Genomic DNA, 27,852 nt, shown 5'->3' on the forward strand with positions numbered 1-27,852 from the left:
AACGACGTCGCCGCACTCGACCGCTCCTTCAACATCGCCGCACAAGTGAACCGCTCGGCACAGCTCTGTGGTGGTGGTGATGATGGTGGTGATGATGGTGGTGGTGGTGATGATGGTGGTGGTGGTTATGGTGGTGGTGGTGGTGGTTATGGTGATGGTGGTTATGATGGTGGTGGTGGTCATGATGGTGGTGGTGGTGGTTATGGTGGTGGTGGTTATGGTGGTGGTTATGATGGTGGTGGTGGTTATAATGGTGGTGGTGGTTATGATGGTGGTGGTCATGGTGGTGGTGGTGGTTATGATGGTGGTGGTGGTTATCATGTGAGTTGTATTAGCACTCCACTGAGATTGACGTTCCACAGTGATTTATAATAAAGGCTGTTACGAGTTCTACCCGCCTCGTGATTTACAATTCCATTTACGTATGAAGAAGGTGCGCAGATCCGGACAGTAATTACAACGTTTATTTTTTATTAAACTCATGATATTTAATAAAAAAATTAAGTGAGGTAAACTACCTTAGCCCTCAGGTCTAAATGCGTAAAAAGAGAAGCGTGTGTATTCCCGTAATATGAGCACCGTATTTTCCCGCATATAACCCGCAGACGCATACACACCCCGTGTCAGCATGCGAGCTCGCATGCTGACAAGGGGTGTGGCCGACTCAAGCTACATAGAGCGACATTAACCTGGGGCTGCTGCTGCTACTGCTGATAGCGGGTGGTGGTGGCTGCTGATAGTGGGTGGTGGTGGCTGCTGCTACTGCTGATAGCGGGTGGTGGAGGTGGCTGCTGCTGCTAGCGGGTGGTGGTGGTGGCTGCTGCTGATAATAGGTGGTGGTGGTGGTGAGGGCTGCTACTACTGATAGTGGGTGGTGGTGGTGGTGGTGGCTGCTGCTAGCGGGTGGTGGTGGTGGTGGTGAGGGCTGCTGCTAGCGGGTGGTGGTGGTGAAGGCTGCTGATAGCAGGTGATGGTGGTGGTGAGGGCTGCTGCTAGTGGGTGGTGGTGGTGAAGGCTGCTGATAGCGGGTGATGGTGGTGGTGGTGAGGGCTGCTGATAGCGGGTGGTGGTGAGGGCTGCTGATAGCGGGTGATGGTGGTGGTGGTGAAGGCTGCTGATAGCGGGTGGTGGTGGTGGTGGTGAGGGCTGCTGATAGCGGGTGGTGGTGGTGGCTACTGCTGATAGTGGGTGGTGGTGGTGGTGAGGGCTGCTACTGCTGATAGTGGGTGTTGGTGGCTGCTGCTGCTAGTGGGTGGTGGTGGTGGTGAACGCAACTTTGAAGGGGGCGAGGGTCTAAACCAAACAAACAGGAGAGAGGGGGGCACCATCAGTCGAACGTGGACTCGCCGCCCACACGCCGGCTGTGGCGAGGACGCAGCATCTCCTCCCTGCTGTCGTTGCCGCTCCACTCAACGGATGCCGAAACGGCGAAGGAGGCGGCTTCAACGGCGCAGCACAAACACAGCAGGGAGACGGCTTCTTCAACTGAACAACGAACACTACCAGCCACCATGGTCACCATGATATCGCCGCGTCCTGGCACCCCACGGTAGCCCCGCAGGCGGCTGGGCGTGACGGTGAGCGGCTCGGCAACGGGAAGAGTTCGCGAATTTAAATCCTGCTCGTGCAAAACAAAAGCAACGGTGCATTTTGACGGTCAGCAGGTGAAGACCCCCCCCCCGCTCGCTGAGCTGCTGCTGCTGCTAGCTGCCAGCTGCCGATGACGACCACGAGGGACGATGACCGTTTGGCCAAATGATCCCGTTGAAATGTAAATTTGCCGACGGTCTAGCGACAACGTAACCGCGTCGTTACGGGTCAACGCCACCACCTCCCCGACGACAGCGTCGCCAGGCAGGGCGTCCTCCCCGACGACGGCGCTTCACGAGCCCATTGGGGGAACCGCGGACGCGTCGTCGTCGACGTCGGTGACGTCCACGGTCACCACGGTGACGGCGCTCGGCGAAGTCGCCGCCCCTCCGGCGGCGTCGTCGTTGTCGTCGTCGCTGGCGGCGGCCGCCCACACCGTCAGGTAGTGGTGGCGGCGCTTCTCGTAGTCCAGGGCCTTCGCCGCGACGCGTATTACGCCTGGGCACACGCGGCACACGCGACGCACGTCTGTGAGACGGAGAGACGGAGACACACGGACGGGGGAACCCCCCCACGGCCCGAGGGGACCGCCGCCTGCGCCCCGCGCCGCGTCTCTCACCGAGCCTCCGGTCGACGTCGAAGGCCCCGAGCTCGTTGCCGCCGGCGATGCCGTAGCTCACCGCGCCCCCCCCGCCGAGGACGGCCGCCACGGCGACGACCACGTTGCCCGGCGCTGCGTCTTCCGGCACGGCGGCGCGGTAGGCCAGCTGCCGGAACGCCGGGGCGGCGGCGACGCCGCGCTCGTCGTCGTCGTCGTGCAGGGACACGGAAATCACCGCAGTGGAGGACGCCGTCGCCGAGGCTCCGCCGCCGCTGTGGGCGAGCACCGTGAGGTTGTAGACGTCGCGGCTCTCCAGCGGACGCTTGACGGTGATGACACCCGAGCGGCCGTCGATAGCGAAGCGGTCGCCGGCAGAGTTCAGCAGAGAGTGAGTCACCCTGCGGTGGGGGCCTACAATACACGGCGACAACAACAACAACGGCCGTTCGCCACCGAGTGGCGGCGACGTCACCACGGCGCTTGTGCCAGGCCAGGTGCACGTTGGGGACACGTGGAGTGTCGAATGCCCGCCGGCAGGAGGTCACGGGGCAGACCCAGCAGGTGCCACGGGTTCACTGACCGAGACAAGTGGCCGATGCACCACCTGTGCCCCCTACTTTGCTTCAGCCACCCGGCGCTCCGCTCGTTGTTGTGAGTGTCGCTCCTCCGCCCTCCATTGTTGTTGGAGGGCGACTGCCTCCAACTGCCCAGTAGCGTCCTTCACGAGCCTCCTCCACAGAGGCCGATCTTGACACCGCTGGTACCGGTCATCGGCAAGTCCACTCAGCTCCACATCCTCCTGTACCACATCACTTCATCTCTTCGCGCCCGTTCAGCCCCCTATATCCGGCCAAACAGGAGCTGCTTGGGCTTGCGGTGGCTGGGCCATGTGGGCTACACGACCGAGCCAACGCAGTCTTGCCTGCCGGAACTCACCGATAAGAACATGTCTAGATTGCCAAAGATCCCATGTGTAGCCTCAGGCTGTAGGGGCAAGTGCTGTAAGAGAGCAGCACCTATGAAGGCCGGCACCGTGGCACACGAGGGGGTGGGTGGCCAGCACCATGCCCGGCCGCCTTTGTCTCTCGAGTGGCGATGTTCGCCAGGTTCGTAGCGCTGCGCGCTAACCGCTACCCATAATGTACACACACACGCGCACATACACACTCAAAGTCACGCGTGGGCGCGTGTGTACGTCGTCACCGTCGCCACCGTCGTACCCAGGTCGGCGTCGACGGCGCGCGCGCTCGTCACCGCCGTCCCTACACCGGCGTGGCTCAGGCGCAGGGCGACGGCGCGGGGGGGCGACCCCGTGAGGAAGCGCGGGGCCGAATCGTCCACGTCCTCCACCCTCACGAGGACCTCCGCCCGGCAGGAGCGGCCGCCGCCGTCGGTCGCGGCCACGGCGAGCGCGTGGGCCGGGGCGGCCTCGCGGTCCAGCGGCGCCAGCGTGAAGAGCTCCCCTACGCGGGGCCACGCCGACGAGAGAGACGTTAACCACCTCGCCCGCTACACAGGAGGTGGACGTGAAATTTGATCACAACCCCGACGGCTGCGAGAGCGCGATGGAGAGAGCGCGATGAGCGTTACCGCTGACGGAGTCCAAGCGGAAGAGATTCGCTCCGGCACCGTGTAGCGAGTACCCGATGGTTCCGTTAGAGCCGGAATCGGAGTCACAGGCTGAAACCCTCAGCAGGAAGACTTGTGGGGCGACGTCCTCCCGCACGGTAACGTTGTACCACAGCTGGGGCACCGTGGGGCACAGCGGTAGTGCAGTGAGCCCAAAGGTGAGGGAGAGCCGGTAGTCGAGGCGACACTTATTTAACAGTAACTATAGCACAGGGTCTCTAACACGAAGGGGGTGACGGCCCCTTACGCCCGCCATCTGGGAAGGTGTGGCCTCTGGGCTATCGTGTCCTATCGACTGGGACCACGTACACTCTCAGCCCTGCGGCTAGGGGCCCTAGGGGGAGGCTACTTTGACCCAACCCGGCCAAAGTCCTTGGGTCCGACCACTTTCCCTCACAGCCCCGGCCCTTACAAGGACAGTGGGTCTGGGGGTTCCCAGGGTCCTACTCTAAGCCCGGTCTCCAGTCTTCAACTTGAGAACTGCGGAACCCATTCAGGGGTCCGGCTTTTATACTCCGCCCCTGGCCACGCCCTCTCCGCCCCTGGCCACGCCCTCTCCACCCCTGGCCACGCCCTCTCCGCCCCTGGCCACGCCTTCCTTCCAGAGTGTTCCAGGGGATCCTAGAATATTCCCACAGCCCCCTTATTGGGGTCTTGGGAACCCCGGTGGCCCACATACCACCCCCTACTGGCGTCTGTCCGCCAGTGCAGGTAAGTATACCGTGTGTTCATGGCGTTACAGCAGTACGGTGGTGTGGTAGGGTATGACGAATCTGTGAGCCTGTGTGGCGAGTCTACGGTTACGGGTACCTTGTCACACACGGGGCCGTTGTCGTTGACGTCCAGCACGGTGACGGCCACGACGACCGTCCTCACCAAGGTGCCGTCGGTGGCCATCACCAGCACGTGGTGGCGTTCCTGCTCCTCCCGGTCGAGCGGCCGCTCCAGGCGCAGCGTCCACTCGCCCCCCCTCTTGACGGGGCCGAGGGAGAAGTGGCCCAGCGGGTCGCCGCCTGTGGCCAGCGTGGACGGGGGGTGGGACGCGGACGTCGCTCGCCGTCGAGACGGAGAGTGTGACGAAGAGAGTGTGATGAAGAGAGTGTAATGACGAGAGTATGATGACGAGAGTCGGTTTAATGCAGAGGCTTCCGCGAACAACTGTGAATGCGGTAGTGGGTTCACTCCAACACAACAGGTGTAGTGGCGTACTAGTAGACTACACTATACACTACTGTACACTACCTGTCAGGTGGTACGTAAGATCCCGGTTTTCCGGCGCGGCGTCCGCGTCGTCCGCCTGGACGACAGCCAACGCCAGGCCGGGCGCGGCGTCCTCCGGCACTCGGACGTCGATCACCGAGGCCGAGAACCGCGGGGGGTGGTCGTTGGCATCGCTCACGATGACGAGCACCTTGGCGACGGCCGGCGGGCGCTCGGGGCGTGCCGGGTCGAAAGCCTCGACGAGGAGGTGGTGCCGGTCACGGGCCTCGCAGTCCAGCCGGCTCAGCGTGCTCACCCAGCCGCTGCGGGCGTCCACCATGAAGAGCGGCTCCGCTTCTCCGGCGTCGCCGCTCTCGCGCAGCTCGACCAGGTTGTGTACCGGCTGAGCACCTCCGTCTCGGTCCGTCGCTGAGGGACGGGTCGGGGGGAGGATGGGGGGGGGGGGGTGTTGTATGTAGGCCCTTTTTCCAAATTGATATTAAGAATGATTTTGCCAATATTTGTTTAATCAATCATGGTGTCGCTTGGAGGCCAGATGGGGTGAGGTGAACACCCTCCCTCCCCTCACAGCAACAGCCTCTCACACACAACCGAGGGACGGAGATAAGCCATAAAAGAATCAAACCAGGGTGAGACTGAACAGATGGCTTAATAAATCAGAACACACGGACACACGTACAACCAACCCACCCCCCCCCCCCCCCACAGCACAGAGCGAAATCAAAGGAAGTTCCGATCCTTGGTGAGAAGGCGGCAGAGGAAGAAATTTGGCATAAGAAGAGAGACACGAGCCATACATCGTCATCACAGCTACCGGCGGCAGAAGACGGCGACCAACTAGCGAAGACGACAGCCAGCCACCGAGGTCGATCAGTCACCAAAGAGTTCTGCAATGTCAAGCCATCAACGTCGAGAAAGGGCGGAAAGCGCCAAGCATCGACCGAGCCAGCATCGCAGAGAACCAGCGGCACGCGCAATCGACACCGCCAGGGGAGAGCACGCCGCTGCGTCAACAGCGTCAGGCGGGGTCCCCCACCTGCCCTGCTGTTTCCAGGCCTCGTCCCTGCGGACACTTCCTCCCGCCGTGATATTTTCCCAGTAAATTGGTTAAATTGGTTACCGAAGAGTGGCAGCCCCTACCATTTGGAGCTATCTGTGTGACCCATAGACTACTCGCTCAGAAACCCATAGACACACCACACAGACACCCACACAAAGACGCGTTTGTTGACCGAGTCAGCCCAGCGCCGCACACGGTTGCGTTACCTCTCACTTGCACGAGCAGCACTCCGCCTGGCAGGTTCTCCAACACGGTGGCCTCGTAGACGCTCGACTCGAACACGGGCGCTTCGTCCTCCACGTCCTCCACACGCACCGTCACCGGGACCTGCGCCGTGACGTCGGCTCCGCCCCGCCGCCACGTGGCCCTCACCTCGAAGCGGTGGCTCCCCGCGGCCTCGCGGTCGAGCGCCCTCGCCACCACGATCCGCCCGTCGCCGGCGACCACCGCGAACGCGCCGCCCCCGGCGCCGTCATCCGCCACCCCGCTGCCGCCGCCGGGCACCGCGGCGTACGCGGCCGCCTCGTCGCCCGCGAGCGCGGCCGCCACAGCGCCGACCACGCTCCCCGCCCGCGCGTCCTCCGTGACCGTCAGCTCGTAGGCCGCCTGGGCAAAGGCCGGTGCCGCCGTGCCGGCGGGCAGCACGGCGACGGACGTGGGGACGGCGGCGACACGCCCGCCGCCGTCCTCCGCCACGACGAAGAACGACAGCCGCGAGCCCTCCAGGCCGGCGAGGCCGCCCTTGGTGATGACGCGGCCCGTCAGGGGCTCCACCTCCAGGACGTCCTCGGAGGCGTCCGGCTCCCGCCCTTTCCGGAGCGAGTAGACGACGGCCGCGTTGCTCCCCTCGTCGCGGTCCGTGGCGGCGACCCGCAGGACCGCGGTCCCCTTCGCGGCGCTCGCCGGCACTCCGCCGGAGTACTCAGCGGCGACGAACCGGGGCGCGTTGTCGTTCTCGTCCGTGGCGACGACCCTGACCGTGGCGAAGGCCGCCCTGCCTCCGCCGTCCCGGGCCACGACGCGGACGTCCACGGCCCTCTGCGAGGGGTCCTCCCTGTCGAGGGGCGCCCTCGCGAAGATCCGCCCGCTCCCGTCGACGGTGAAACGCTCGCGGGCGAACCGGTTTGCGATGGAGTACGACGCTCGCCCGAACGCGCCCGCGTCGCCGTCCGTGGCCCGCACCGAGGCCACCGGGGTCCCCGCCACGGAGTTTTCGGGAATCTCCGCCGCGTACTCGGCCCGCTCGAAGGCGGGGGCGTGCCGGTTGGTGGGCCGCACGTCGACCGCCAGCGTGGCGTCGCCGACGAACGCGCCGTCCGTGGCCGAGACTCGGAGGTGGTAGCAGGCGGCCAGCTTCTTCCGCTCAAGTGGGACGGCGACGGAGACGACGCCCGTCTCGGCGTCGATGGCGAAGCTCGCTGGGTCGTCGTCGCCGGAGACGATGGCGTACCGCAGCCGGTAGGCGTCCGACGCGTCGGCGTCCAACGCCCTCGGCGCGGCCACGAAGTGCCCGGGCCAAGACAGCCGGCTCACGGACGCCTCGTACAGCGGCCGCTCGAACACCGGCGCGTTGTCGTTCGCGTCCTCGACGGCGACGGTCACCGTGACGTCGGAGGCGAGGGGAGGGGAGCCGCCGTCCGTCGCCCGCACCGAGAAACGACGGAGCCGGCTCCGCTCGTGGTCCAGGGGCGCCGTGGTCACGACCAGCCCGCCGTCCGGGTCCACGTAGAATCCCTCGCCGCCCTTCTCCCCGTCGTCCACGATCTCGTAGCGGAGCGCCCCGTTGGGGCCGGCGTCGGTGTCGACGGCGCTCACCCGGACGACGGAGGTCCCCGGGGGCGCGGATTCGGACAGTCTGGCGGCGTAGGCGCCCCGCGCGAAGAGCGGCCGGTTGTCGTTGACGTCCCCGACGACGACGTCCAGGCTCGCGTCGGCGTGCAGGCCCGTCGTCGGGGAGGCGGCCTGCACCGCGAGGCGGTAGTTGGCCCGCGTCTCGCGGTCCAGTGAGCCGACGACGCTCACGACGCCCGTGCCAAAGTCGACGGAGAACTGGTCGAAGGGGTCGCCGTCGACGATGGAGAAAACGAGCGGCAGGCCCTCGGGACCCGCCGCGCGGACGTGAGCGATCGGCGCGGGCGGCCCGACGTCCTCGGGCACCCACGCGACGTGGGAGAGACTCTTGAATGCCGGCGCGTCCTCGTCGAGCACCGTGACCGTGACGCCGACCGCAGACGACAGCGGAGGAGTCCCGCAGTCTGTCGCCACCACGGTCACGACGAAGTCCTTGCCCGACGCGCCCGGGGCGAAGCTCGTCCTCAGCAAGATCTCGCCGCCGGAAGGGCGGACGCGAAATCGGCCGTCGCGGTCGTCCCTCAACGAGTACCTCACCCTGGCGTTCTCGCCGACGTCCCGGTCGAGGGCCGCCACAGTGAGCACGGCGCTCCCCGGCGCCGCCGCCGCCCCGACAACGGCGCGGTACGGCAGGCCAACGAACGCCGGGGCGTTGTCGTTGACGTCTTCGACGGCCACCTCGACCACGGTGCGAGCGACGCTCGGGCGCGCCCGCGAGCCGCCCCTCACCTCCACCAGCAGCTCGTAGCGATCGCGCTCCTCCCTGTCGAATGTGACGCCGGCCGTCTCCAGGACGCCCGCCGTCGGCCTCATCCGGAACGCGCCGCTCGGGTCGAGCAGGTCGAAGACGAGCGGCTCGTTGAGGTCCCCCCCCGTCGCGACGACCGCGGCCACGACGGCGCCCGCCGCGCCGTTCTCGGGGATGCGCGCCGAGATCTTTGGCGGAACCCGCAGCCTGCCGCCGACCGCCCGCACGGAGACCTTCACCCGCGCGGCGCTCCGAAATTTCCCGTCGGACACCTCAACCCCGAGGTCGTAGCCGGCGGCGAGGAGGGAGGCGTTTCGCACCTCGACGTCCCCGGTGCGCGCGTCCATGGCGAACGCGCCGCCGACGTTTCCCGAGGCGATGCGGTAGGTCAGCGCGGCACCGACGTCCGGGTCGGAGGCCGCCAGGGTCAGCAGGCGGACGCCGGCGCGGGTCGGCACGGTCAGCGTCGTCTCGTACGCGGCCGTCGAGAACGCCGGCGGGCAGTCGTTGGCGTCCAGCACGGCGACCGTCACCTCGGCCGGCGCTTCGGCGGACATCCTCGGGCTGCCGCCGTCCGAGGCGGTCACCCGGAAGCGGAACTCGGCCGTCGTCTCGCGGTCGAGGGCCCTGGCGACCCTGATGGCCCCCGTGCGCGGGTCGACGGAGAAGTACTTCCTGGCTCCGAACTCGACGATCCCGTAGGCGACCGTCGCGCGCCCCTCGCCGTCGTCCACGTCGGCGGCCCTGACGACGAGCGGGATGCCGTCCGGGTCCAGCACCGGGGTCCCCGCCGCCGCCTCCTCGCCGACGGCCCCGTGGTAGCGAGGGCGGTCGAAGACGGGCCCGTTGTCGTTCTCGTCGAGCACGCGGATCGTCACCGACGCATCCGTCGAGAGGCCCGCCGCGTCTGTGGCCCGCACCGTCAGCCGGTACGACGGCGTCCGCTCGCGGTCCAGCGGCCGTTTGGCGGCGACGACCCCGGACGTCGGGTGGATGTCGAAGGCGCCTTCGGGATCGCCCTCCCGTATTTCGTAGGCGACCGTCGACCGGCCAGAGGCGCTCACCGCGAGCACGAAGCTCCCGGGCGCGGCCCCTTCGGCGACCTCCGCCGAGTAGCCGCCGCCACCGCCTCCGGAGGCGAATTCGGGGGGGACGTCGGCGTCGGCGGCGACGACGACGACGCGGATGGCGGCATTCGTGACGCGGCGCGGGCGCCCCCGGTCCACCGCCCTCACCGTCAGCTCGTAGGCCTCCACCGCGGAGCCGTTCAGCTTCCTCGCCACGAAGACGACGCCCAGCGCGCGGTGGACGGCGAAGGAATTCCCCACGTTTCCTGCCGGGAGAATTCGGAGGAGCGGGACGGGCGCGAGTTCACGTCACCGAATCCGGAGGGAGACGCCGAGGGCAAACGACGCGGGGGAAACCGCGGCGCCCGTCGGCTCCCGAGCGATCCGAGTTGGACCCGCGGCTCGCGACTCGCTCGGGGAGAGGGACGCGACGGAGAAACCATGACACTGGAAACGTGCCCCTGTGCAGAAACTCCCCCACCCCCCCCCCCCCGGGGCGGTTGGGAGGGGCGGCGGGAGTGGCAGCGGAAGCGGCGGTCACCGTATCTGATGCTATATCTGACGTCGGCGTTGGGGCCGTCGTCGCGGTCCGTCGCCATGACGCGCACCACGGCGGAGCCCACGGCCGCCGACTCGGCCACGCGGGCCTCGTAGGGGCCGCCGGTGAAGCGGGGCGCGTGGTCGTTGGCATCGTCGACGCTCACCGCCAGCGTGGCGTACGCTCGCCTCACGGGGACCCCGCCGTCCTGCACCTGCTCGCGCGGGTGAGAGAAAGAGAGTGAGAGAGTGAGCGGGTGAGAGAGTGAGAGAGTGAGTGAGAGAGTGAGAGAGAGTGAGAGAGAGAGTGAGAGAGAGAGTGAGAGAGAGTGAGAGAGAGTGAGAGTGAGTGAGAGAGAGAGTGAGAGAGAGTGAGAGAGAGAGTGAGAGTGTGAGAGAGAGAGAAAGTGAGTGAGAGAGAGAGTGAGAGAAAGTGAGAGAGTGAGAGAGAGAGTGAGAGAGAGTGAGTGAGTGAGAGAGTGAGCGAGAGAGTGAGAGAGTGAGAGAGTGAGAGAGAGTGAGAGAGAGAGAGTGAGAGTGAGAGAGTGAGAGACTTTGACTTTTAAATAAACTTTATTGTCCAGCAGCAAATGCCCTGGACGGTTCCGGTGCTCCATTGCGAGAGTCGCCAATAAAAAAGCCAACAATGTCCGTGCGCGTCATCGCGCGCAAGACCATCGACACCAGCCACAGGCAACAACCTCGTCACCGTCAACACAAGCGCACATATCGAAAAACAACACCGTTCTGCAATGACACAGAAGCGGGAAAAAAAACGGGTCCAAAGTGCGAACCACGCGCCGCCCCCCCACGGTACGGGTGAACCCAACCACCAAAACCAAATCAAAATCGGTCCGCACGTGTCACCGCGTGCACATCCAAATGACGCAGCTGATCGCCGCCAATGCAGGTAGGTATACAGACCGCCTCAGTGGACGTGCTGCACACGAGGCACGCACAGCACACCTCCTGGCGTGGCCACCGCCAGCTTAGGTGGCTCACGGTCCACCGCCAGCCTCTAGTGATCGCGTGCGCAGAGGAAACCGTTTCGAGTCCGCGCGCGTCATCGCGCACCTTGCCCTTTTAAATCCCGAGGCCACAACGCTAGGTGTTGGTGTTGGCGGTGGCCGCAGGGGGGGGGCCCTTTACCTGGGAGGATTACCTCCTCTCTGCCTTCCGTACTAGAGCCTCCACCTTGTCGGCTTCCTTCCGGCTGCAGACTTACCTTTGCGGATCCTTGCAAAGTGGTCACGCGGCCTGCATGAAGGCCAGCGCGTCGGGGAATTGCTCTCTGAAGGTGCCCGCGCGCCCCTTGAAGGGGTGTCGTACATAGTCAATGATGGCCCCTGGGTTGTACTCTATCCCCCTCCGGACTCGCGGGCGGCTCGTTTCACTTGTGTTCTCAACAACGTTGGACCTTAACCACCCGTCGTCCCTGTAGGTGTTGTTGTTGTTGTTGTCGTTATTTTCGTTGCTGTTGTTTTTACAGTCGCCTTGTATGTTCTCTTGGGGCTTGGCGGCCGCCTCTCGTGTCAGGCCACCCCGAGCCGGGTTTTTCTTGGGCTTGGGGTGGTGTACCTCCGCGGGTCTAGCAGCCATCGCCCCGTCAGACGGGGAGGCGGGCTGCTCGTCTCTCGCGTGCGCCGCGGCACCGTCAGGTGTCACGGCACCCTCGAGCGCCGCGGCACCGTCAGGCGCGGCGGCGCCGATGAAGGTGATGGTGGTAGTGGTCGTGAAGCCTTCAATAGCTGTACCGGGGGAATCTCCATATGGTACAGATATAAAGGGAGGCTGATCGATGCCCGGGCGCGGTCAAGGGATGGCTCCCTATTGCTCAACCACGTTATGTATGCTGATGATTTGGTAATAGCTGCTCATTCAGAGGAGGAGTTGGAGACGCTGCTGCTGAGACTGGAGCGTGCCACTAAGAGGTGGGGCCTTACCATCAGCCCCACCAAAACTAAGCACCTGCCTGGGTATTTTGTACCATCGGACACTACACCCCCACAACTCCCAATCGGTGATGGGGCAGTTGTGGAGAGAGTGGAGAGTTTCTCATACCTGGGCAGTGTGCTTATGACCGGCTCCAGTTTAACAGCAGAGGTCTCACTCCACATCAGTCGAGTGGCAATATCTTTTCATCAGTTGCGTAACGCTGTGTGGAAGCTACCTGGTCTGTCGCTCCGCACTAAGCTTCAGGTCTTCTTGGCCACGGTCATTCCCACCCTTCTCTACGCTTGCGAAACGTGGACCCCCCTAATGGAACATCTTCGCCGGTTGGAAACATTTAGGCTGGCCTGCCTACGATCCATCCTGGGTTTAACCAGACTGGATTGTGTGAGGAGCTCACAAATCCTTGAAACATCTAGGAAAGGTCCCATCGGTGAGCTCCTCCGGCGGGCAAGGCTGCGATGGCTGGGTCATGTAGCCCGCATGCCCAGCCACCGCATGCCGAAACAGATTTTGTTCGGCCGGATTGAGGGGGCTAAACGGGCGCGGCACGGGCTAGAGAAGAGATGGAGTGATGTGTTACAGGAGGACGTGGAGCTGAGTGGACTTGCCGATGACTGGTACCAGCGGTGTCAAGATCGGCCTCTGTGGAGGAGGCTCATGAAGGACGCTACTGGGCAGTTGGAGGCAGTCGCCCTCCAACAACTACGGAGGGCGGAGGAACAACGCTCACAACAACGAGCGGAGCGCCGGGTGGCTAAAGCACAGCAGGTTGGCACAGTAGGGGGCACAGGTGGTGCATCAGCCAGTCATCTCAGTCAGTCGACCCGTGGCACCTGGGTCTGCCCCGTGACCTTCTGCCAGCGGGCGTTCGACACTTCACGTGGCCTCAGTGTGCACATAGCCTGGCACAAGCATCGTGGTGACATCACCGCCACTTAGTGGTGAATGGCGGTTGTTGTTGTTGTTGTTGGTCTGCAATTCCGGAGCGGCCAAGGCTGGGTCCGGCTCCGACGGTCGCTCTGCTACCGCGATGTCGTCCGGCAGGTGGAGTCCGCCGTCGTTCCTCATCCCGTCCCGCGGCCCGGGTTCGCCGTCGCTCCCCGTCGCCGCTTCCGTGCGGTCCTCCGGCTCGCTGTTGTCGCCGGCGACCACCGTCCGCATCGCGGGGGCCCCGACGCGTCCCGCTGACGCGGGGTCGCTCCTTGCCCTCCGCTTCCTCCGCCAGGGAGGGGCGGACGGGCGGACGAAAACGTCTCCCTCGTCCTCGGTCGTCCGTGCCCCGCAGTCAGCTGCCAGGACGGCGAGATCACCCCGCTGCCCTCCCTGCTGCTGCTGTTGTTGATTTTGGTGTTCTTCTTGTTGTAGTTGATGGCGGTGCTGTTGCTGCGGCCGCTGCTGCTGTGTCTGCTGCTGCTCCGCCCGCCCCGTTGCGGGCGGAGCAGCAGGCGCGGCGGACTCGCTCGCCCTGTTCGGGCAGTTCCTCCGGGCGTGGCCGCTGCCTCCGCACCCGGAACAACGCATCCCCGCCGTGGATGCGTGTACTGTGTACACGTGGCCCTGCACCGTGTACTTAAAGTTAATGTCTAAGTCCGTGTTGCCGTCCTTCAGGACCATAAAAACCTGGCGCTGAAGCGACAATACGTGCGCCGACCCGGGGTCCCTCGTTCGTAGAGGCAGCAGCGTGACTTTCGACACCGCCGTCCCGTAGCGTTGGAGGTCCCGCAGCAGGTCGGCGCCGCTCAGAAAGGGCGGCGTGCCCGAGAGCGCCACCCTGACGGCGGGCGTGGCGAGCGGGGCGCACCGCAGGTGAAGCTCACCCACGGTGAGCCCCGTCTCCACCAGGCGCGCCGCCATCGCCTCCTCCGCCACGTACACCGTGACCCCTCCGCTCTGCCGCTGGGCCGCGACGACGCCGGCATAGCCGACGTCGTCGCGGCCACCGCGGCGGCGACGACGGCGATCCCGGACGGCGGAAAGGTGGCGAAACCGTTCCTCCTCGTGAGAGTCTCCAGCGCGGTGCGCTGCACCATGGTGGTGGTCGGCAGCAGCCACACCTGCGCACGTGTTCGCTGTAGTTGTCGTCGTTGTTGTTGTCGTTGTAGTTGTCGTCGTTGTTGCCGTTCTCTGTTCAGCCCACGAGCCGCTCGGAATAAATTTTCCGGGACGACTCAGTGAGCAAAAATAAAGAAGAAATCAAAGGGAATAAACCATTACAAAACGAGGGGAAGAGCGATGTTTAAACTCCCCATTGTAACCTCTCTCAGGCTTGGCCTAATTTATGGAAAATCAGGCCCCCATTGATCCAGGTGAGCAGCGCGGAACTTCACCTGGACGCAGCCTCCTCCGCGCATGCGCAGAGAGAGAGAGAGTGTGAGAGTGAGAGAGTGTGAGAGTGAGTGAGTGATAGTGAGAGTGAGTGAGAGAGTGAGAGAGCGAGAGAGTGAGAGAGAGTGAGAGTGAGAGAGCGAGAGAGCGAGAGAGTGAGAGAGTGAGAGAGAGAGTGAGAGAGTGAGAGAGAGAGTGAGAGAGTGAGAGTGAGAGAGAGAGTGAGAGAGTGAGAATGAGAGAGTGAGAGAGTGAGAGAGAGAGTAAGAGAGTGAGAGAGAGAGTGAGAGAGTGAGAGAGTGAGGGAAAGAGTGAGAGAGTGAGAGAGTGAGAGTGAGAGAGAGTGAGAGAGTGAAGAGAGAGAGGGCTGAGCGGAGCGCTCGCTCCGAACGCCCCCGGACAGGAGGCTTTCGCGGCAGACGCCATTCTCGGTGGAGGGACGTGCTGGTTGCGTGCAACGTGTCGTCGTCCGACTGTGCCACCGCCGCCTGACATGGCCGGTCGGCAAGGTTTTGTGTCACCCAAACAAAATGTGGCGATTTAGTTACACGGCTTGTTTATGTGACAAACTACACTATACGCATTACTATGCAGTACACCGCACACTGTGGTCACCACGCAAGACGGTGGTCATGGCGTCGTCGTCGTCGTCGTCGTCGTCATCATCGTCGCCTTCGATCAGCAGTCGGCTACGTACAGTTGCGGACGAAGTTCAACGGACACACACACACGTACACACACGTACACACACACACGTACACACACGTACACACGTGCACACACACACGTACACACACGTACACACACGTGCACATGTACACACACGCACACACACACACGTACACACACACGTACACACACGTACACACACACACACGTACACACACACATGTGCGCACGTACACACACGTACACACACACACGTACACACGTACACACACGTACACACACACGTACACACGCGCACACCCGGCGTGGAGTCACGTACTCACCATGACGGTGAGTACGTGGCTCCACTTGGCCTCTCGGTCCAGCCTCTCGGCGACGGTGACCTCGCCAGTGACGGGGTCTACGCGGAACAGACGCCGGCCCTCCACGGCGTCGCCGCCGCCCACGCCGACGAGGAAGAAGGAGAGCCGGGCGGCGGCGGCGCCGGCGTCGGCGTCGGTCGCCTCCAGCCGCAGGATCCGGGAGGCGCCGGGAGAGGCGTCCTCGGTGACGGTCGCCTCATAGAGGTCACGGGAGAAGCGGGGCCGGTGGTCGTTCACGTCCTGCACCGTCACCACCACCTAGCGGGGGGGGGGGGGGGGTGAGTAAAGTGGTGATGCGGGTGGCGGTGGTGGTGGTGGTGAGGAGGAATTGGCAAGAGGTGCCGATGCACCCGGCACGTCTCACGCGGCCACCGCGGCAACCCCCGGCCTCGTGACGTCACCGCGTCGCCCTGACGGCCTCGTCACGCCCACCTTGTGCGACAGACAGACAGACACGCACACAGACACACACACACAGACACACACAGACACACACAGACACACACACAGACACGCACAGACACGCACACAGACACACACAGACACACACAGACACACACAGACACGCACAGACACACACACAGACACACACACAGACACATAGAGACAGACACAGACACACACAGACACACACAGACACACACACAGACACACACACAGACACACACAGACACAGACACACACACACAGACACGCACACACAGACACACAGACACACACACACAGACACACACACAGACACACACAGACACACACACAGACACACATACACAGACACACACAGACACACACACAGACACGCACACAGACACACACAGACACACACAGACACACACAGACACACACAGACACGCACACAGACACACACACAGACACGCGTGCCCGCCCACCAGGGTGGTTGAAGCGTTGGTCCCGTCGGTGAGCGTCACGGTGAGCCGGTAGGAGGAGCACCGCTCGGCATCCAGCGGCTTGGCCACCTCCACAACGCCGCTGTGCTCCGTCACGTGGAAGCTGCGCTCCACGTCACCGCCTGTCCACAAGCGGCGCCCCCCTAACGTCATCATCATCGTCACCGTTAACACACCATCATCATGTCACCGTTAACACACCATCATCGTCACCATTAACACACCATCATGATGTCACCGTTAACACACCATCATCGTCACCGTTAACACACCATCATCATGTCACCGTTAACCCATCATCATCACCATTAACACACCATCATGATGTCACCGTTAACACACCATCATGATGTCACCGTTAACCCATCATCATGTCACTGTTAACACACCATCATGATGTCACCATTAACCCATCATCATGTCACTGTTAACCCATCATCGTGAGGTCACCATTAACACATCATCATCGTCATCGTTAACACATCATCATCGTCACCATTAACACACCATCATGATATCACCGTTAACCCATCATCGTGAGGTCACCATTAACCCATCATCGTGGTGTCACCATTAACACACCATCATGATGTCACCGTTAACACATCATCATCATCGTCACCGTTAACACATCATCGTCACCGTTAACCCATCATCATCGTCACCATTAACACACCATCATCGTCACCGTTAACACATCATCATTGTCACCATTAACACACCATCATCGTCACCGTTAACACATCATCATCGTCACCATTAACACACCATCATCATGTCACCGTTAACCCATCATCGTGAGGTCACCATTAACACACCATCATGATGTCACCGTTAACACACCATCGTGAGGTCACCGTTAACACATCATCGTCACCATTAACCCATCATCATCGTCACCATTAACACACCATCATGTCACCGTTAACACATCATCATCGTCACCGTTAACACACCATCATGATGTCACCATTAACCCATCATCATGAGGTCACCATTAACACATCATCATCGTCACCATTAACACACCATCATGAGGTCACCGTTAACACATCATCATGAGGTCACCATTAACCCATCATCATGAGGTCACCATTAACACACTATCATCGTCACCATTAACACACCATCATGAGGTCACCGTTAACACACCATCATGAGGTCACCATTAACCCATCATCATGAGGTCACCATTAACACATCATCATGATGTCACCGTTAACACTTCGTCATGATGTCACCATTAACGCACCATCATCATGATGTCACCGTTAACCCATCATCATGATGTCACCATTAACACACCATCATGATGTGGGGTGGGATGTGGAATGTGTGTGGTGGCACCACGTGACCTGTGATGCTGAACCAGAGGAGGCTCCCCGCCGTGCTCTGCGTGGGCAGCGCGATCACCACGGAGCCCACGGCGGCCGTCTCCGACACGGTGACCGCGTGCCGGCTCAGGCCGAAGGCCGCGGGCGTCTCCGGTGGCCGGGGAGCGGCGATCCACTCCACGTGGATGACGGCCGTCGACGGCAAGGTCGGCGGTTGCCCCGAGTCCCTGGCTTCGATGTGCGGGGCGGGCAACGGCAAGATCGGCGAGTTCTGCTTCACAGTGGGGGGTCAACATTGTCAAGCGTGTCCGTGAGGATGAGGGGGGAGGACCGCGAGGGGAGTGTGCCCAGTACCAGGATGGAGTGGGATGTCCCCGCACGGTGCAAGTCGCTCCGGCTGTAGACGACTCCGTGCTCATCGGAATAGTAATTGTGTTGCCACCCGCGGACGGTGTACAACAGCATGCCGTTGTTGCCCCAGTCGGCGTCGGCGGCGTAGACGCGGGCGATGGCCACCACCGTCGGCTCCTTCGCCGCCACCGCGTAAACGCGCGTGAGGTTCCTGCGGAAGCGCGGGGCGTTGTCGTTCTCGTCGGAGACGCTCAGCGTCACCGCCACCCTCGCTTCACGCGGGGGCACGCCGCCGTCCACGATGGACACCTGGCGCCGGCGGGCGGGACGCACGCAGACACACGCGCAACAACAACAACGACCTCCACTAAGTGGCCGTGACGGCACCACGACGCTTGTGCCAAGCCATGGGCACGTCGAGGCCACGTGTCGAACGTCCGCTGGCAGGAGGTCACGGGGCACACCCAGGTGCCACGGGTCGACTGACTGAGATGAGTGGCCGATGCACCACCTGTGCCCCCTACTGTGCTTTAGCCACCCGGCGCTCCGATGGGTCTTTGTCCAGATGTTTTAATGATTTGTGAGCTCCTCACACAATCCACCCTGGTTAAACCCAGGATGGATCGTAGGCAGGTGAGCCTAAATGTTTCTAACCAGCCAAAGATGTTCAATTAGGGGGGGTCCACGTTTCGCAAGCGTAGAGAAGGGTGGGAATGATTTGCCGAGAAGACCCGAAGCTTAGTGCGGAGCGACAGACCAGGTAGCTTCCACACAGCGTTATGCAACCGATGAAAAGATAATGCCGCTCGACTGATTCGGAGTGAGACCTCCGCTGTCAAACTGAAGCCAGTCATGAGCACACTGCCAGGGTATGGGAAACTCTCCACTCTCTCCACAACTGCCCTATCACCAATTGTGAGTTGGGGGGTGGATTGTCCGATGGTACAAAATACCCAGGCAGGTGCTTAGCTTTGGTGGGGCTGATGGTAAGTCCCAACCTCTTAGTGGCAAGCTCCACGTTTAGCAGCAGCGCCTCCAACTCCTCCTCTGAGTGAGCAGCAATTACCAGATCATCGGCAAGGTTGAGCAATAGGGAGCCATCACTTGACCGCACCTGGGCATCGATGAGCCTCCCATTATATCTGTACCAGATGGAAATTCCTCCGGTACAGCTATTGAAGGCCACTACCACCACCACCACCATCACGGTGACTCTCACCTCCAGCTCGTGCTCCGCCTGCCTCTCTCTGTCCAGCCGCCTGCTGGTGGTGTGGATGACGCCTGCAACGAGTCCGTTCACCGGAGGTCAACAACAACCATCCCACGCCGGCCGGCACACGCACGCAGTGGGGTGGGGTGGGGGCCAACGTGGATAGTAAATGTTGCTGGATTTGCTCACCAACACACCGGTTAGTGCTGTACTAGTAACGAATTGGCACATTCTGTAGTATATAGTTGTGTCGTGCATAATGTAGTGTACACTATACACTACATTATAATTGTAAATGTTATAGATTTGCTTTCTACACTACACTATAATTGTAAATGTTCTGGATTTGCTCTCCACCACCACCAACCCCCACCTGTCGCGTTGTTTATGGTGAAGAATCCCTGTGGGTCTCCGCTGACAATGTTGAACGTGAGGCCCCTGCCCCGGGCATCGTTGGAGGACATGGCGGCGGCGTTGTCCAGGTCCCAGGCGTCCATCTGCACTGCCCTGACGCCCCCACGGGAGTTCTCCGCCACCGCGGCCTGGTACCACGGACGCGATGCCCGCGGGGGGTTGTCGTTAACGTCCTGGGGGGGGGGGGGGGGAGAGACACACGGTACTCGCATTGTGTGTCGTTTTAAAATGCAGGGGTGCATACGCATGTGTGTGTATGTGTGTGTGTACTTGTGTGTGTGTACGTGTGTATATACGTGTGTGTGTGTACGTGTGTTTGTGTGTGTGTATACGTGTGTGTGTGTGTACGTGTGTGTGTGTGTATATGTGTGTGTGTGTGTACGTGTGTGTGTATATACGTGTGTGTGTGTGTATATACGTGTGTGTATACGTGTGTGTATACGTGTGTGTGTGTATACGTGTGTGTGTGTACGTGTGTGTGTGTATACGTGTGTGTGTGTGTGTCCTCCAGAAACAACGAAAAGCCACTACGGGTGGCCATGTGGAATGTTTGAATGCTCACAGCGGAGGAGAGGCTGCCACTCCTCTGTCGGGAGCTGGACCGGTACCGCCTGGATCTATGTGGCATTCAGGAGGTCCGGTGGACTGGCTCTGGCTCCTGCCACCATGAGGGGTGGACAGTCCTCTACTCGTGGCAGCAGACTGCCAAACAACAGGGTGTGCCTCTTCTTTTGAACAAAAGAATGAAGGGGGTGTGGGAGCGTGGCGGTGAGGTGTGGGAAGCTGTAAGCCCCAGGCTACTTTGGGCTCGCCTTCCCATCAACCGGAGGCAAGGCATGGTGGTCGTGGTTACTTATGCCCCCACCGAAGATGAACATCCGTGGAGGGATGCAGGCAAAGCCGATGAGTCAGATGCCTTCTATGACCTCCTGTCACAGGTGCTGGCTAAAGTGGCCCCTCGGGATAGAGTCATCATGTTGGGTGACTTCAATGCCTGAGTTGGTCATGATACTGGCACCTGGTATGGAGTGATTGGAGGGCATGGGCCAGATCAGCTCAATAACAACGGTAGGAGGCTGCTAGATTTTTGTGCAGCCCATGGGCTTGTAATTACCAACACGCTGTTCCGGCATCGGCGCATCCACACAACATCATGGTTGCATGCCGGGTCCAAGCAAGAACATCTGCTGGACTACATAGTGACGGACCAGCGGATGCGAGCCCTCGTCCTTGACACCAGGACCTACCGTGGAGCTGATCTGCCCTCTGACCATCGACTAGTCATCTGTAAGATGCGCCTGCCATTCTTCCACTCCGGTGGTAGGTGTACACCCAGGACCCCATTCCAACCTAAAGTGGCCTGGTCTCAGTTATCTGATGAAAGTTGCAAGCGAGAATTTCATCATCGCTTGCGGCTGGGATTGGCATCGTCCCTGACTCCTGATGTCGAGGGTAAATGGGCGAGGTTTAGGACTGTGACATGCAGCTGCAATGGCTGCTTTGGGTACACGGTCCAGACCTCCCCAGAGACCCTGGCTGACAGAGGAGGTGTTCAGGATGATTGAGAAAAAGCGACAGGCCCACTGTCATCGGCTACAGAATCCCACGTCAGAGAATGAGGAGACTTACCGCAGCCTTCGCTCGGAGGTTCGGAGAGCCGTGAGGCGCTGCAAGGATGGGTGGTGGTCGCGGGTTGCTGAGGAGATGGAGTCTGCCTCAGTGGCCCGTGATCACAAATCTCTATTTAACTCCATCAAAAAAGTAACCTGCAGCGCCACACCTATTACCATCATTAGGAGAAAAAACGGTGATCCAATCTCCAACCCACAGGAACAGGTTTTCAGATTTGCTGAGCATTTCTGTGAGGTCCTGGGGGAGGGAAAATCCCTCAGACAGAAAAACATCGTGGCACAAAGTGAGGATGACCCTGCTGAGGCTGCGGTGCCTCAAATATTGGAAGAAGTCACCCCCTGTGAGTGGCTGGCTGAGGTGCCATCTGTTGAGGAAGTCCTGAAGGCAATCCGGAGTCTGAGACCAGGAAAGGCAGCGGGCAGAGATGATCTCCCAAGCGAAATGCTGAGGGAGGGTGGCGTTTGTGCACAGACCGCCCTATATGACATCATAACAACGGTCTGGACCACTGGACGGGTTCTGCAGGATTGGAAGGATGCCATGGTGGTCCCCCTTTTTAAGAAGGGGGACCGCACAGACTGTAACAACTACAGGGGCATCTCACTCCTCAGTGTGCCGGGAAAGGTCCTGGCAAGGATTATTCAGCATCGCCTTGCCAGGCACGCTGAGGAGAGGCTTGCGGAGCCCCAATGCGGTTTCAGGAAAGGGCGGTCCTGCACAAATGCCATATTTTCTGTCCGTCTGCTACAGCAGAGGTGTAGGGAATTCCAACAAGACCTACATATCTGCTTTATTAACCTGGTCAAGGCCTATGATACCATCAGTAGGCCTGGGCTCTGGGTTGTTCTTCGTGCTTTTGGAGTACCTGACCCTCTGCTCACGATCATTAAGGACCTTCATGATGGTGAGTGGGCCCGGGTAAAATTACGTGGCCGGGAGTCCGAGCCATTCCCTGTACACCTTGGGGTGCGACAGGGATGTCCTCTGACTCCCACATTATTTAACATCTATTTTGACCAGGTAGTTCGTGAAGCCTTCAATAGCTGTACCGGGGGAATTTCCATATGGTACAGATATAATGAGAGGCTGATCGATGCCCGGGTGCGGTCAAGGGATGGCTCCCTATTGCTCAACCACGTTATGTATGCTGATGATTTGGTAATAGCTGCTCATTCAGAGGAGGAGTTGAAGACGCTGCTGCTGAGACTGGAGCGTGCCACTAAGAGGTGGGGCCTTACCATCAGCCCCACCAAAACTAAGCACCTGCCTGGGTATTTTGTACCATCGGACACTCCACCCCCACAACTCCCAATCGGTGATGGGGCAGTTGTGGAGAGAGTGGAGAGTTTCCCATACCTGGGCAGTGTGCTTATGACTGGCTCCAGTTTAACAGCAGAGGACTCATCGGTTGCGTAACGCTGTGTGGAAGCTACCTGGTCTGTCGCTCCGCACTAAGCTTCAGGTCTTCTCGGCCACGGTCATTCCCTCCCTTCTCTACGCTTGCGAAACGTTGACCCCCCTAATGAAACATCTTCGCCGGTTAGAAACATTTAGGCTGGCCTGCCTACGATCCATCCTGGGTTTAACCAGACTGGATTGTGTGAGGAGCTCACAAATACTTGAAAGATCTGGGCAAGGTCCAATCGGTGAGCTCCTCCGGCGGGGAAGGCTGCGATGGCTGGGTCATGTAGCCCACATGCCCAGCCACCGCATGCCGAAACAGCTTTTGTTCGGCCGGATTGAGGGGGCTAAGCGGGCGCGGCACGGGCTAGAGAAGAGATAGAGTGATGTGGTACAGGAGGACGTGGAGCTGAGTGGACTTGCCGATGACTGGTACCAGCGGTGTCAAGATCGGCCTCTGTGGAGGAGGCTCGTGAAGGACGCTACTGGGCAGTTGGAGGTAGTCGCCATCCAACAACAACGGAGGGCGGAGGAGCGACGCTCACAACAACGAGCGGAGCGCCGAGTGGCTCAAGCACAGCAGGTTGGCACAGTAGGGGGTACAGGTGGTGCATCAGCCAGTCATCTCAGTCAGTCGACCCGTGGCACCTGGGTCTGCCCCGTGACCTCCTGCCAGCGGGCGTTCGACACTTCACGTGGCCTCAGGGTGCACATAGCCTGGCACAAGCGTCGTGGTGACGTCACCGCCACTTAGTGGCGAATGGCGGTTGTTGTTGTTGTTGTGTGTATACGTGTGTGTGTGTGTGTACGTGTGTGTGTGTACGTGTGTGTGTATATACATGTGTATACGTGTGTGAATACGTGTGTGTGTGTATACGTGTGTGTGTATACGTGTGTGTGTATATACGTGTGTGTGTGTGTACGTGTGTGTGAGTTTCCGTACCTGCACGTCCACGTAGACGTGCAGTGTGGAGAAGCGAGGGACGACTCCGCGATCCGTCGCGCGCACCGTGAGCCAGTAGCTGTCAGCAGTCTCCCGATCCAGCGGCTGCACCGTGACGATCATCCCTGCCGGCGCGGAGCGCCGTGCACGACACGCGGCAGAGACGGGCGCCGGCGTGAGCCGTCAGTCGGCGTCGTGAGCCGTGAGGAGGAGGATGGGGGGGGGGGGGGAAGGGAGGAAGGAGGGGGGGGAGTAGGTGCGGTTTACCATTCTCTGGATGAATGCTGAAGACGCCCAGGCCGGATTCGTCCACGAGGGAGTACCGCACCTCCCCGTCGATCCCCCGGTCTTCATCCGTGGCCGTGACGGTGACGACGACGGCGCCCACGGGGGCGTCCTCCCGCACGGCGGCAGCCGCCGCGAACTCCGCGAACCGCGGGGCGTGGTCGTTCTCGTCCACGTCCACCACCTCCACCGTCGCCCGGCAGGCGGCCGGCGGCGGCCCCCCGGGGTCGCCGTCGCGCGCGGCCACCGTCAGGTCGTGGCGGCGCCGCCTCTCGAAGTCGAGCGGCCGCGCCAGACGCAGGGCCCCGCTCGTCTCGTGCACCCCGAACGTGCCGCCGTCCTCGTCCTCGCCCGGCAGGGAGTAGCGCACCTCCCCGGCCGGCCCCGCGTCGGGGTCGCGAGCGTCCAGCCAGCCGAGGACGGCCCCCACCGGGAAGTCCTCGGGCACGCGGAGGCGGAGGGGCGCCGGCGCGCACGCGGGCGCGTGGTCGTCCACGTCCTCCACCGTCACGGTCACCGCGGCGACGGAGGAGAGGCGGCTCTCCTCCGGCGCCAGGTCCGACGCCTCCACCAGCAGCGCGTGCTCGGCGCGCCGCTCGCGGTCCAGCGGCGCCGCCACCTCCAGGGCGCCCGTCTCGGCGTCCACGCGGAAGAGATCGGTGTCGGACAGCAGGCGGTAGCGCACGACGCCCGCGGCGCCCGCGTCGCCGTCGGCGGCCTCCAGCCGGAGCACCTCGCGGCCCGGCCGCGCGCTCTCTGGCACCCGGGCCTCGTAGGCGCGCCGCGAGAACTCCGGCTGGTTGTCGTTGACGTCCGAGACGACGACGCGGAGGGCGGCGCTCGCGGAGCGCCGCGGCGTGCCCAGGTCGCGGACGACGATGTTCACGAGGTAGGAGGCGGCGGCCTCACGGTCCAGCGGCACCAGGACCCTCACGACGCCGGTCTCCGCGTCCACGGCGAGGCCGCTCGCCCCGCCGTCGTCCGTCAGGGCGTACAGCAGCTTCCCCTCGAAGCCGTCGTCCGGATCCGTGGCCTCCATTCGGGTGACCTCGGCCCCGACTGGCAAATCTTCGCGGACTTCCACGGCGACCGCCGGGGCGGCGAACGCCGGCGCGTGCCGATTGACGGCGCTGGCGGCGAGGGGGCGCGGGCGGTCTCGCCGTTGGTTTGCCCGGTGGAGCCACGCGACCATCCTCCGGGCGATCCCCGTCTCCACGCACCGCCATGACGGCGCCCGTCCGGGAGCGGCGTCCACGACCGAGACGTTCAGGAATGCCGTCTCCGCCGAGAGCTCCCCGTCGGTGGCCGTGAGGCCAAGGCGGAAGGCCCCCGCCGGCCCGGCGGCGACGTCGGCGAGGGAGCGGGCGAGCGTCACGACGCCGAGGGCGCCGTCCAGCGCGAAGAAGCCGCCCCCGTTCCCGGACGCGATGCCGTAGAGCACCGGCCGGAGCTCGTCGGCGTCGATGGCCGACGCGGTGAAGATCGGCTCGCCCGGCCGGAGGTCCCGGGGGATCTCGCCCACGCAGTCTACGGACTCGAAGACGGGCGCGTTGTCGTTCACGTTGGTGACGTTCACCGTCACGGTCGCCTCGGCCTCCCGGCGAAACGGAGTCCCCCAGTCCGAGGCTCGCACGCGCAGCCGGTAGGCCCCCGTCGTCTCCTCGTGGTCCAGCGGCCCCGTCGTGACGACGATGCCCGTGCGGGGGTCGACGGCGAAGGGGCCGGGCTCGTCCTCCACCAGGCCGTACGTCACGCGGCCGTCGTCCCCCTCGTCGTCGTCGGCGGCGTGCAGGATGAGCACGAACGTGCCCGCCGGGACGTCCTCGCTCAACGAGGCGGAGTAGTTGGGCCGCTCGAAGACCGGGGCGTGGGCGTTGTAGTCCGCGACGTCGATCGCGACCCCGGCGACGCCCGGGCCGGCGTCGGTGCCAACGTTGAACTCGAAGCGGCATCTGTCGACCGCCGCCAGAGACTCGCGGACGGAGACGACCCCGGTGGCGGGGTTCACGGCGAAGAAGTCGCCGTCGGCGCCGCCTCGGACGACGTACCGGCAGCCCCGCGCGCCGCAAGAGGCTCGGACCGCGAGCACGACGGCGCGGGGCGGAGACCGCCGCTCGACGGCGCCCGCGTAGACGCTCCGCTCGAACGCGCCGGCAGCGCCGCCCCCCCGGAGCGTGACCGTGACGGGCCGCGAGTGCCTGGGTGGCCTCCCCCCGTCGCGAGCCTGCACGGTGAGGTTCACCCCGAAGGGGAAGTCCGCCCAGTCCAGCCGCCCCGAGAGCCTCACCGCGTAGGCCGAGGCGGGGCCGGCGCCGTCCGTCGGGGCGACGGAGAACGCCCGGAGGGGGTCGCCGGCGACGATCTCCACGGCGACGATCTCCCCCTCGGGGCCGGCGTCGCGGTCCACCGCGGCGAGCTCCGCGTACGCGGCGGCGGGGTCGGCGAACGGCGCCCCTTGCCCGCGGGTCGCGACGACCGTGACGCGCGGGGCGTGGGCGTTCGCCCGGCTCACGTTCACCGCGACGCGCGCCGAGCCGCTCAGCCCGCCGCCGTCGACGGCCATCACCTTGAACTCGTGCAGCCCCGCGTCACCGGGCTCCGTCAGCCTCCTGGCGAGCGTCACCGCGCCGCTCGTCGGGTGCACGGCGAACACGTCCGAGTGCCGCGCCAGGGCGTAACTGAAGCGCCCGTTGGGGCCCTCGTCGGCGTCCGTGGCGGCGACACGTAGGACCGTGGTGCCCGCCGGCGCGTCGTTGGCGACGCTCGCGGCGTACGACAAAGCCGAAAACAGCGGATTCAGGTCGTTGCGGTCCAGCACCTGGACGAAGACCGTGGCGGACGCCGCCCCGCGGCCGTTCTCGGAGAACGCCTTCACCCCCAGCGCGTAGCCGCGGCGCTCCTCGCGGTCCAACGGCACGCCCCTCGTGCGGACGCGCAGGAACCAAAAGTCGCCCACGACGAGCCCCTCTGCCTCGAACGCGGCCCCCTCGTCCCCGGACACGACGGCGTACCGGGCCCCGGGGGCCGAGCGGCCGACGTGGATCCCCATCTTGTCGTGGCTCTCCACGTACGTCCCGGGCGCGGAGTTTTCGTAGACGGTGGCTTTGTAGGACAAGCTGGTGAAGCGCAGGGCGGGCTTCGGCCGGCCCCGTTGCCCATCGAGGCATTTCCTGCACGGCGGCAGCAGCAGCAGGAGCAGCAGCAGGAGGAGCGCCGAGGCCATCGTGTTGGGCGTCAGGCTCTGCGCCCGAGAGCCGCCGACGACACGGAGCCGCGGTCGGAGAGGTGGGCGACGCCAAAGTCTGGCGCTCCCAATGGGGTGTCGGTCCTCCTCCTCCTCCTCTAACATGTCAGATCAAGACCAAACACAAACCAAACTATTTTATTTTGCCAGGTAAGGCGCCCCGCTGAGCTACCGGGTAGTGCTTTTTGAGAACCGAATTGGCTGTCGTGAACGATAGCTCAACAAAGTGGCTCATCATCGTCGTCGTCACCTCGTGGACATTTATAATTACAGCAGCAGCCAAATACTTGAAAAGGCACGTTTCTACAGGCACAGAGATCCACAGAAACCCACCCACTGCGAGACCAGAGAGACCCACTCACCTTGGTAGGGTGTGGGCTGGGCCGCTCCCCCGGCCACGCTACAATAATACTATCTAAGCGCAGTAATAATAATAATATCTAGGGGCTCTATAGTAGTAACAGGACGCATTGGTGTGGAGTGGGGAGAAGAGGACATTCAACCTCAGCGTGTTGTG

At 62.6% G+C, this 27,852-nt stretch overlaps 2 protein-coding genes across 2 annotated transcripts; both read right to left on the bottom strand.

Annotated features, from left to right (window-relative positions):
• Nucleotides 1-450: 450 nt before the first annotated feature.
• Nucleotides 451-11,371, bottom strand: LOC142915376 (protocadherin Fat 1-like). Its single transcript, XM_076061210.1, has 10 exons — nucleotides 11,307-11,371; nucleotides 11,048-11,051; nucleotides 10,309-10,519; nucleotides 6,308-10,033; nucleotides 5,063-5,449; nucleotides 4,631-4,833; nucleotides 3,782-3,935; nucleotides 3,412-3,654; nucleotides 2,210-2,602; nucleotides 451-2,088 (listed from the first exon to the last, which is right to left on the bottom strand). The coding sequence occupies exons 1-10, from the start codon at nucleotides 11,369-11,371 to the stop codon at nucleotides 1,883-1,885; spliced, it is 5,592 nt and encodes a 1,863-aa protein (XP_075917325.1). The 3' UTR covers nucleotides 451-1,882.
• Nucleotides 11,372-18,105: 6,734 nt separating this feature from the next.
• Nucleotides 18,106-27,425, bottom strand: LOC142915395 (protocadherin Fat 1-like). The gene is made up of 5 exons (XM_076061227.1): nucleotides 24,074-27,425; nucleotides 23,807-23,931; nucleotides 19,790-20,003; nucleotides 19,426-19,487; nucleotides 18,106-18,515 (listed from the first exon to the last, which is right to left on the bottom strand). The coding sequence occupies exons 1-5, from the start codon at nucleotides 27,312-27,314 to the stop codon at nucleotides 18,132-18,134; spliced, it is 4,026 nt and encodes a 1,341-aa protein (XP_075917342.1). The 5' UTR covers nucleotides 27,315-27,425; the 3' UTR covers nucleotides 18,106-18,131.
• Between the last annotated feature and the right edge of the window lie 427 nt (nucleotides 27,426-27,852).

This window comes from Petromyzon marinus, unplaced genomic scaffold, assembly GCF_048934315.1.
Source record: "Petromyzon marinus isolate PM22_M1 ecotype Great Lakes invasive population unplaced genomic scaffold, UKy_Petmar_22M1.pri1.0 PM_G_Scaffold_30, whole genome shotgun sequence".
In the NCBI taxonomy this organism is placed as follows: domain Eukaryota; kingdom Metazoa; phylum Chordata; class Hyperoartia; order Petromyzontiformes; family Petromyzontidae; genus Petromyzon; species Petromyzon marinus.